Source organism: Lolium rigidum, chromosome 6 (genome assembly GCF_022539505.1).
Source record: "Lolium rigidum isolate FL_2022 chromosome 6, APGP_CSIRO_Lrig_0.1, whole genome shotgun sequence".
NCBI classification, from domain to species: Eukaryota; Viridiplantae; Streptophyta; class Magnoliopsida; order Poales; family Poaceae; genus Lolium; species Lolium rigidum.
The window spans coordinates 212,484,718-212,495,618 of NC_061513.1; the positions used below are offsets into that span (position 1 = coordinate 212,484,718).

At 50.5% G+C, this 10,901-nt stretch overlaps 1 protein-coding gene across 1 annotated transcript; it reads left to right on the top strand.

Annotated features, from left to right (window-relative positions):
- The first annotated feature begins 1,410 nt into the window (after positions 1 to 1,410).
- LOC124663730 (WAT1-related protein At1g09380-like) lies at positions 1,411 to 4,260 on the top strand. The gene is made up of 6 exons (XM_047201403.1): positions 1,411 to 1,586; positions 2,092 to 2,154; positions 3,065 to 3,434; positions 3,507 to 3,665; positions 3,771 to 3,922; positions 4,026 to 4,260. Exons 1-6 carry the CDS (start codon positions 1,411 to 1,413, stop codon positions 4,258 to 4,260), a joined length of 1,155 nt encoding a protein of 384 aa, XP_047057359.1.
- The last annotated feature ends 6,641 nt before the right edge of the window (positions 4,261 to 10,901 follow it).

Genomic DNA, 10,901 nt, shown 5'->3' on the forward strand with positions numbered 1-10,901 from the left:
TCTGAGCTGGCATATGCAGTTTCGCCCAAGCTACCTCAGGAAAACAGCTAGAAATGCATGCATGAGCTATCGTGCCGAAGCGATCGAGTGGTTTGAGCTAGAAGTAACCTTACCGCATTTTCTGTTGTGGATTTGCACGCGCATAACACGGAGCGAATGATATGCGCTTTGGTGTCATCCACCTTTCGAAACGGTTTCAGTTCATCTCGCCATGCGGGCAAACGGTAGCCGGTCGAGACTCGAGAATGACAAAACTGAGCCACGCACGCTCTCTTACGCATCACACACGCGCATATGGATGGACGCGGACTCGGTAGGACAGCCCAACAAGGAACCGCCCGCCCGCTCAAGAATCACAAACTTGTTCCTTCCAGCAAATCTGAGATACTGATCCACATGTATATCGTGCACGTAAATATATCGTGCCATGGTTGTTTCTAAAATTAAAGAGGAGGTGGCTATGTGGTCTTTGGCTGGGGCTAAAGCATTGATAATGTAATCCTGAGAGAGTGTCTCCAGTTTGGATCATGGCTTTCGCCTTAATCCCTTTGGCTTGTAACATACTTAAACTTCTTCTCTATTGTTGAAAATGGCAAATCTTTTGCCTAGTTTCAAAAAAATGTGGGTATACAAACTTGTTCGTTAATGTTGGAAATGTTACCTTTCTGTAGTGGTTGCTAGTTTTTATTTCAAGCGACCCAATTATCTGCTGCAAATAGATCTGCACGTGAGAATTCTCTTTTGTTGGAATTATTGCCGTTTCTTTTTTGCTGAAAGAGACTGCCCGGTAATTGCTATAATTATTCTAAGTAACAGCTGCCTGAACAAACATTTGGTAGCATCTGCAAGGCTGTAACCCACGTGAGTGAATGGCGACGCAAGACACCGTGATAGGGTGGGGGACAATGAACATCTCAGGGGAATAGGCAATAGCGACCTGCTGGGCTCCGCCGAGGAACACAGCGGCGACGTAGGATGGCTGATGAACGGTGGTACGGTCAAAGAAACGGCGCCGCGCACCCCTTGGATGATCGCCGTCCCCGTCCAGCTGCCTGCCTGCCTGATGAAAGCTTGGGCAGCTGCGTTTGTGTGATGCCTGCTTGCCTTCATTAACTCCATGCCTTGTATCGCTCGAGCTTTTTTGCGTGTGGACTACCCTTTCTGTTATTGCCACGTTTCACTGCATCAAGTCTTCACCCACCTCCTTGGATCTCCCTTTCTCTCTCGCTTTGCTACCTATATATACACAAACATTCCCTTCACTTCCATCCCACACCACACCGCCCCCAATTCCCTCCTCTTCGGCCCCTGCCTCTCTCTCCTCCATCTCTTTCTCAAGAACATAGTTGCAGCTAGTGTAGCCTGCAACTGGAATTTCGGCAGAGGATAGTCACGGTTTAGATTGCCGCTATGGGGAAGGAGTGCCTGCCCACAGTGGCAATGGTGCTGGTTCAGCTTGGCTTCGCCGGCATGAACGTGCTGTCCAAACTCGCCTTGGACACCGGCATGAGTCCATACGTGCTCATCGCCTACCGCAATCTCATTGCCGCCCTCTTCCTCGCCCCCCTCGCCTTCTACTTCGAAAGGTGCGTCTACACATCTATCTATGCCTTCTCAAACTAATTAAGTCTAGGTGTGGAGGAGATGATCCATGTACTGCAATAATCATCTATGTAAGCATGATTTGTGTGTATGCGACTGTCACCAGAACCATCATTTATGTGGAGGAGATGATCCATTGATTTGTTTTCCTTATTGTGAACAATCTAAGATAGTTCATCCATCTACCTTTCCGCAAAAAAAAAAAAGATAGCTCATCCTTCAGCTTTCTCATGGAAAGGATTTGGTGGGACTTTCTTGATTTATGCGACTTTCAAAAATAGGTTCATTGATCATAATTTTTTATACACCTATGCCCAATTTTGGACACCTTTAGAGTAGCACCCACACGGGCAATTTACATAAGCAAGACCTAGCTCAAGGACAGCATGTATCATATTATTTCAAGTTCACTTACTATAAATCTTTTGAGACCAATAGCTACTTATAGCGGCTTTAACCAAATCAACTTACATGCATGGATCGATGCAGGAGGAGTGGGATGGTGATCACCAAGAAAGTTCTTGTCCAGATATTCTTTTCCTCCATTTTCGGGTATGTGCAACAGACTTCTCATTAATTCCAACAACTATTCTTCGTTCATTAATATAACTTGCAGCAATTATCTCATTATATTCAAACTAACAACAGACAAATAGCTGGAAATATCTGCATATATCCATCAGTAACAATGTTGCATACAGAAACGTCCTTGTTTTGCTCTAGTTTTTTTTTACGATGTGTCATTCAAACTAAGAACAGACAGACAGCTGGAAATAGCTGCATAAAGAAATACAGTAACAATGTTGCATGCCGAAACGTCCTTGTTCTGATCTAGTCCTTTTCTGGGTGCATGAAAGGAACCCAACTACCAGGAACCCCTTTCGGTTTTCCTCTCAAGTTTAGCTCCCGTATCTGTGCACTACACAGGTTCCCTATTCTTCCAGGAACAGGGGACATGCCTTATTCTCATTTCCCCGTTGTCAAAAAAAAAAAAGTACTAGCTTCAGTGGCAACTGAATAGTCTACAGTGTGCTACTTCAAATTAGCAGCTTAACGAATGCCTTTCCATATTATGAGATTTTGTTTCCTCCTTTTTTTTCCTGATAAAAGCATGTTTTTTCTTACGCACCACCGTACGTGGTGGTATCATCAGTAACACAACTTATGACAGTATGATGTTGGCAAAGTTTGTGAGTCATCTGGGATGTCACCAGCTCTGCTTCACTTCTCCTTGTTTAGCCAAATTAAGCTGTGTCGGGGCCGGCACAAATTGGCTCGAAAAATGGGCGACAATGTGATAGTTGGGCAAAATAAGCTGCAACATTAATTTTAGAATATCGAACTGCAAAGCAGATGTATGTAGCGTAGGCAAGATATAATGTGATGTAGTTCCAGATCGGTCAGCTGGTGTGACGTATTAATCCAACTTATGTCTTGTTTGTTGTGGGCGCGCGTGATACAGCGCGACGCTAAACCAGGTGTTGTACTTCGTGGGGCTCAAGTCCACCACCCCGACGGTGGGGTGCGCGCTCAGCAACACGCTCCCGGCGATAACCTTCGTCATGGCCGCGGTACTGAAGATGGAGACGGTCCGGCTCGCAACGCCCTCTGGGCAGGCCAAGGTATTCGGCACGGCGGTCTGCGTCGGCGGCTCTATGATCATGCCCTTCTACAAGGGCCCGCTCCTCAAGGTTTGGGCATCCCCCATGCATTGGCGCTACGCGGAGCACACAACCGACGCGGCGGCGCCCGCCAGCGGCAATGCCGCCATCGTCGGCGACGTGCTCATAATTCTCAGCTGCGTCGCCTGGGCCGTCTGGTTCATCCTCCAGGTTCCTACGCCTACATCATCATCATATGGAGCTTGTTCTAGCAAGTCCCGTAACAGCTTGTTTAATCTGCAGAGTAAGATGTCGGAGAGGTTCTCGGCCCCGTACACGAGCACGACGATCATGTCCTTGATGGCTGGGGTGCAGTGTGCGGGCGTCAGCGCCGTCATGGACAGGAGCCTGTCGGCGTGGAAGCTCGGGCTCGACATCAGACTATACGCCGCGCTCTACATCGTGAGCAATTTCGGCCGATCTACCTTAGCGACTGAATTAACTATAGCGTGTCCGAATCAACGACGACATTTTCTGACGAAGAACTGGCGTGCACGCATGCTGCAGGGTATCGTCGGCTCGGGGATGGCGTTCGCGGCGATGTCGTGGTGCATCCAGACTCGCGGGCCGCTCTTCGTGTCCATGTTCAGCCCGCTGATGCTCGTCGTCGTCGCCATAGTCGGCTGGGCCATCCTCGAGGAGAAGATATACGTCGGAAGGTACTAGAGTCGATCACATTTTCCTTTTCAGTTTTACGGTCTGCATGCGGAGATTAAATTTTCAGTTGGTGAAGCTTACTTGTTGTGGTCGTTGTCCTTGCAGCGCAATTGGTTCTGCCCTCATCGTCGCCGGGTTATACATGGTGCTTTGGGGCAAAGCGAGGGAGGCCAGCGGATCGGCTGACCTCAGCGACGACGGTGGCGGGGCGCCGGAGACCATGATTGTCCTGGAGCTGAACGGCAAGGACGCCAGGAACGGCGACGCCGCCATTTTGCCCTTGTTCTGTGCTACCACTCCCAAGCACGAAGGCGAGACGGACCGAAACGGCAGCACCTGAATGATGATTACGCCGGCACACTAGTAGTGTACCGATATCACATGGGTTGCGTTACCATACATGTCATGGTCAGTTGCACTTGCATGCGCAGTTGTGGACAGCTTACAAGGACGCGCCACACACAACAAAAAAGGAGGAAAGGTAAATAGATGGCGCGGTGAGGAAATGAGAACAGGGAAACAAGTTGAAGGATTGAACAGCTAGTAGGGTATTTTTCGTCGTTTCATCGACAATAATATCGAAAGATGTGATTGCATTAGCCAGGGAACTGAACTCTCTCATTTCGGATGAAATGGACTGAATACTTAGGATGCCAAGTTTACCAGATTTGGATATATATGCTGCAATAGAGATCGTCATGCTCAATCTACACATCTATGATCATGCTATACAAGAGAGCAACTCTAACATTCTCCCTCTGTTCCGAGTTATAACATGTTTTGGAAACTCTAAAAGAATTTTAAAGCACACTCTACAAAAAAAAAAAGTTATAGCCCATGCATGCTGTGTGCAAAGGCAAACTCTCTAAAAGAAGGAAGGGACTGTAAATTTTGTATTCCTTATCCTCCTCCTTGCCACCCGAGCAACAACATGGTACCATCTCGCGTCAGTAACACAACTAGAGCATCTCCAACTACAGCCCTGAAAGTTGGGAGATCAAAGATTTTTCTATTCTATCATAGTAAGTCATAAAGCTATGGACATTGTGATTAGATTCATCAATGTTTATGGCTCTTCCTAGGAGGAACAAAGAGACCTTTTCATTTCTGAGTTGCATAGTTCCTTGGTTAACTACCAGGGGCATACAATCATTCGAGGAGATTTTAACCTAGTTAGTTATCAAAGTGATAAACGCAATGGCATTATTGATCACAAATGGAGTGGCATATTTAATGCTTAGGTATAAATTTAGAGCTTATTAAAAATTAAATTGAGTTGCAGGAAATTTACATGGGGAAATAATCAAGATTGTTAGTGTCGTCGTGGTGGAACGACAGATGCCATAGGATGACATAAGTTGGGGCCGAATGTACGATTGAGGATCCGGGTGAGGGGAAGGTTTAAGGGAAAAGAGAATGAGATCTCCGGATTGTATTACTAAACTTGGCTGAAAGCAACCTTACGGTACAAGAACTAGCTCTATTCGCTACTCAATTGATCCTCTCCCGCAGGGGTGTGTCTCCTCTCCTTATATAGGGGAGAGGTGGTTTACAAGGGAAGAAACCCTAATGGAATCTTTGATAAGCTAAGCTACTTTATAAAACTTCTTTGGCCCCGGTGACGCCGATTCTGTCTTTAATAAGAGGCTGATGACCTCGTCCAGTATCTTTTTCGTCACCTTCAGCTTTGGCGTCGGGGCTTCGATTAAAGTTGAAGTGATTCGCTCATCTTGTCCTTTGGTCCTTGAAGGAATCTTTGACTGGAATGCCGACATGCGACAGTTGAGCCTATGCCGGATCTCCGGTATCTTTACCTCTGAGCTCCAGCATCTTTGCCTTTGTACCTCAATCTCATATGTTCCTCGTACTCCAGACCCCTCCTGGCATACCGGTTTGTACGAACTTAACACAGTTTTCACTCAACTTGAGCATCCGGATTAACCTTTAATCCGGTATATAGATGGTTTACCATGGCATATTTGCCATAGTCTTGGCCTACCGGGGGCCATCACCCCGACATTAGTCCCCGAAGCTGGTGTGGTCCGGCGGATTTATCCGACGGGCAATGCCAGGTTCCTATTCCGAACGTACTGGATTAATCATTCCGGTTTTCCTTTATAATTAACCGGTGTCATACCGGATTCATACCGATAAACCGGATTGCTCGAAACCTTTCCGGCTTCTTTCCGACGGTTTCTTCGTCATTAAGTTCTCCTCGGCGAAGTCGATAATATCTCGATTACTGTGCCTGTCGATGACATGCACACTGTAACTAACGACGCAGTGTCACGTGTCAAATCCCTCGTCTCCCACGCGCAGTTAATGCACCGCATCCGATCCGTGTGGCGCTCCGTGTGGCAGCCTCCAAAACGACGTTTATCTCGGCGCCACGTGGCGGCCCATTAGCTGAAGAGGCGCGGGCCGAGCGGTTTCCGGCCCGCTAACTCCTTCGTATATAAGGGGCGATGGTTTATCACCATCCTCACCGCACTCTCATTATTCGCCATTTCCATCTGCTGCACCGCCGTTCGTCGCCGCACCCATGCTCTCCAGCGAACCTCCGCGGAGGCTGCACCGCACTTCTCTCTTCCTTCCATCTCGCAGTTTTGTCATTCCCCCCTTCTCTGACGCGCACTGCCTCGCGAGGTCCCGTGCCACCGCTCGTCGTCGATGCTCTCTTCTCCGCCGAACTTCTGCTGCGCGGTTGTGAGGAAGCTCCGCCGCCCGTTCAAGGTTAGTGTGCCTCGATCTACATCTTTTCCCTTCTCACTGTTCTTCGTGTTCTTCATAGGTGCGGTAGATTTATTTACCCCCTTTTCTTTTCTTTTCTTTTTTCTCTTGTGTTTAGATCTTCGGGAACGAGTAGCAGTTCAGAATCTGGTTGTTAGGTAGCTCCGGTACCTTTAGACAAATGGCTTCCGAAGAATCCGGCGGGGAGCTTTCCGGTAGCACCCAGTTTAGTGAAGAGCCCGAGATCTATTTGAGCGAAGAAGAAGCCATAGAGCAAGAAGCCAACGGGCTGGAAGAAGATCTTGCCCGGCTGGAGGAATAAACCGGCGGCCCGGATCAAGGTTCTGGTTCGGATCCCTCGACTTACACTCGCGGTGCCTCGAAGGGCTCCGACGTGAGCCAGGCAGAAATTGACTAGCTATACCGGTCCCAAAGGATACCGGAAGAGGTATTCTGCCGGATTCCGGGTAACGAGCGAGAGCCTGTGTCCAATCCAGGCGAGGTAGTTGTCTTCACCGCCCATTTTGAGCGCGGTTTTGGTCTTCCGGCGTCGGACTTCTTCCGGTGCTTCCTTGACTTCTACAAGCTTCAGCCCCACCATCTTCCTGGCAATGCCATTTTATATCTTTCTTCTTTTGTCTCTTTCATGGAAGGTTTCGTCGGCCTCTTGCCTACCATCGAGACCTTCGCTCGCTTCTACAATTTTCGGATCAATTCGATCCAGGATCCGAAACTCCCAACTCCCAAACCCATTGTTCAGTGCGGGGCGTGCATACTCACGCCCTGCCAGGGGAGCCCCTATTACAAGTTCTCCGGGTTAGAGTCCTGCCGGGCGTGGCAAGAGACTTTTTTCTATGTTAGGAATTATGGTCCTACCGACTTCATCAACCTTCTGGAGTATCTTCCCGGCGCGCCCGCCAGAACCAACTGGTCGTTCAACTCCAAGGAGCGCCATGACGAAACCAACCGGATCATCCGACATATGGAGACCCTCAACGACACCACCGCCATCTGCGCCGACGACATCGTGCGCTCTTTTGTCTCGCGCCGGGTTCTCCCCTTGCAGCGCCGCGCGCACAACATGTGCCAAATGACCGGGCGGTTTGATCCCACGATGATCACAACCTTCCCCTGAGTTGTCTCGCGCCGGGTTCTCCCCTTGTAGCGCCGCGCGCACAAGATGTGCCAAATGACCGGGCGGTTTGATCCCACGAGGATCACAACCTTCCCCCTGAGCAAATCTGGCGTGGTTGCCAAAGCCAGACAGATTTGCAAAACTAAGATGCCGGTTGAGTGGAAGTGGGGCATGCAACCCTACAGCCGCCGTCGCCCGCCTCCGTCCCACGTAAGATCTTGGGGCTTCCGGAATAGTTTTCCGGAATGCTGAAGAATTTTTTTCGAACTTGTTTGTTCCTCGTATTGCAGAACTTTGCTCGCATCTGTGCCGAGGTGCCAGAGTCCTACACCCCCGGCCGCACTCACGAGGACGACGAGGATCCGGATCCTTTCCGTGTCGGAAACATACACAAGATGGGCCCTACGCACTCCTGATGTCCGAGTAACACTTCTGCACCTCACCCTTCAAGAACTCGGGCCGGTGATTCCGGTAGTGACGACGATGATTGCATTATACTGGAGGTATTTGACTCACTTCCTTTATCTTTTGCTCTTCCTGTGATGCCGGTTTCAGCTGACCGAGAACCCTAGGTGCTCGAGCACGTGACACCGCTCGAGGCCGAGGTCGGGGATCCCCCGGCCTCTCGAGTCCGGAAGGCTTCGGGCCCTGATGCCGGTACCAGTGATGCTCCGGCTCCCAAGAGCCGGAAGATCTTGACCTCCAGGCCCCCGAAGAAGAAAAGCGCCATTCCTACCTCCTCCGGGTAAATTTTCTTAAAGCACCTTTCCGGTTTATATATATTTTTCTTTTTGTAGCTCTTGTGGCTAACTTTTGCTTTCTTTCATTTTCCAGACCCGCTCTTGAGCTTACCAGGAGCGCGTCCAGCATGAAACCTGAGGCCCCCAAAGATACCGGCAAACCTCAGGATCCTCCTCACCAAAGTCCAGCACACTCTGGTGCCAACAAAGCTCCTTCCTCCCCTTGGGGAGGTAAAAAAAGTTTGGGGAGCGCGGCCCCTAAGAGGAAACATCACCGCGCGAAGGAGGATTCTTCTTCCCCTCCAGAAGTTGAAGATACCGGCGCTAACAACACGGGCGCCGGCTCAGAACAAACCGGGCCGTCAAAACCTTTGGTTCCGCCCGTCCTCGAAAAAAGAACAGAAGCACCGACAGCCTCGCCTGCCAAGACTTCTTCCTCCTCGCAAACGAGGCCTCCCTCTCCAACCAAGGGCATTGTTGCTCCGCCACCGGCCTCCTCCGTCAAGCCTCCTTCTGGCCCTTTCGGTAAGAAGTTCTCCCGGAAGGTCGCCAATGCTACCGCGGAGCAGCGCTCTGGCGCTGTTAAAGTTGCAGTGGTTTAGCCCACCATCACACATGCCCTCACTCTGCATGACGGGCGCGCTGCGATTGTCGCCGGCGAGAAGGTCTTAGCACAGCTGGGCCGGAAAGTTGAGCTGAATCACGGCGAGGCCAACCTAGGCGCGCTGCAACGGTATGTCGACAAGTGGAACACTTCCGACATGACCGAAGCTACCCTTGGCGTTGACAAGGAGAAGAAGGTGGTGGTCGACCCCCGCGGCCCCCGGAACACCGTGCAGCACTTGGCACGGCTCAAGCATGTTGTGCGAGAGTTCGACAATGCCTGGCATGATGTGGACAAAAACATGCTGGTAAGTTTCTTTTTCTGATCCTGAACTTTTTTCTTCATACCGAATTGTTTCCAGCTTAGATCTCACGGATATATCCTCATAGTCCCCAAGTTTCGGGTTCAGCACGTAGTACTTAGCGCGAAACTGCTTAGAAAAAACCGGCATACATAGTCCCCGAGTTTCGGGTTAAGCATGCAATACTCCGCGCAAAACTGTTCCAGAAACCAGCTTCTCTCATGGTTAACTTTGTAGGGCGTGTTGGACTCACGGAAGCAACTCTTTGAGGAGTTGCTGTGGGAGCACCGCGACCTCACTGAGGCGTTCGCCGCGCTCGAGCTCACCCACAGCCAATGCCACGGTTTATTCGAGCTTACCGGTTTCTTTTGTACCGGTTTTTCTTCCATAGAATTTTACTGAACTGTTTCTTTTGCGCAGCCGCGCTTTCGGAAGCCTCGCTTCATGAGCTCACCGGCTAAGTTGCCACGCTGAAAGGTAAGCAACTTCCGTCGGATTCTTTTTTCGTTGTTGTTTTATTCTGCTAACTCCACCCATTCCGGATTCCAGCCGAGAAGGAGAAACTGTCCCACCAGCACCAGCAAGAACTGCAGGCCCAGTGCCATGAAACCACCAACATGAAGGAGCAGCTGCTCCAGATTGGCCTGCAGCACGCCCAGGCGCTGAAGGAGGCTACTGCTGCCGGTGAGGCCGAGGTTGAGGAGGCCAAGAAAGAGTTTGCTGATGCCCAGGAGCAGCTCTGCCAAGAGCTTGAGCAGGAGAGGAAGCTGATGGCACTGGAGCGGGAGCGGAATGCCGAACTTTCGGCGGTCCAGGCCTCGCTTGGCCAGATGATCAAGGATACCGACGCCAAAGCGCTGAGTAGGTGTTCTTGCCCTTTGCTTGCAAGCTTTCATTTCTTACCGGTGTATTCTCACACGAGCTTCTTTTGATTTTTCTGCAGAACTGTTCCCAGACTCTCAGGAACGCGCGGAGGTGACCGTTTCCAAGCTCCGGACCGAGAATTCAGCTTCTGATGCCAGCGCCCCTTGGACCACAGAGGATCATCTTGGCCAGCTACCGGAAGCTGCGCTCAAGATCTTCAAGTGCCTCTAGCCTGGGGAGCTTGTCCGGACAACATCAGCGCCCTCGCCGAGCGGCTTCTTGATGCCGGCAAGCGGTTGAGCGAGTGGCGGCACTCTGTTGTGCGTGCCGGGGCTGACACAGCGATGTGGTTCGTGTGCTCCTGGTACGAATCTCTGGATCTGGAGAGCTTGCACAGCATGCGTGCTGATGCTCCAACATATACCGATCCGGAGAAGACTGCCGCTCTCCACGCCCATGCCTACCGCATCGCCAGCTATGCCTCTACCAGCACCTTCATTCCTCCTCCAGCTGACTTCAAAGAAGAATTCATTGACGAAGAAGCCGAAGAAGGCGAAGAGGAGGAAGAGGTTGAGATCGAAGAACCTGTTGTCGGTAACTATGAACA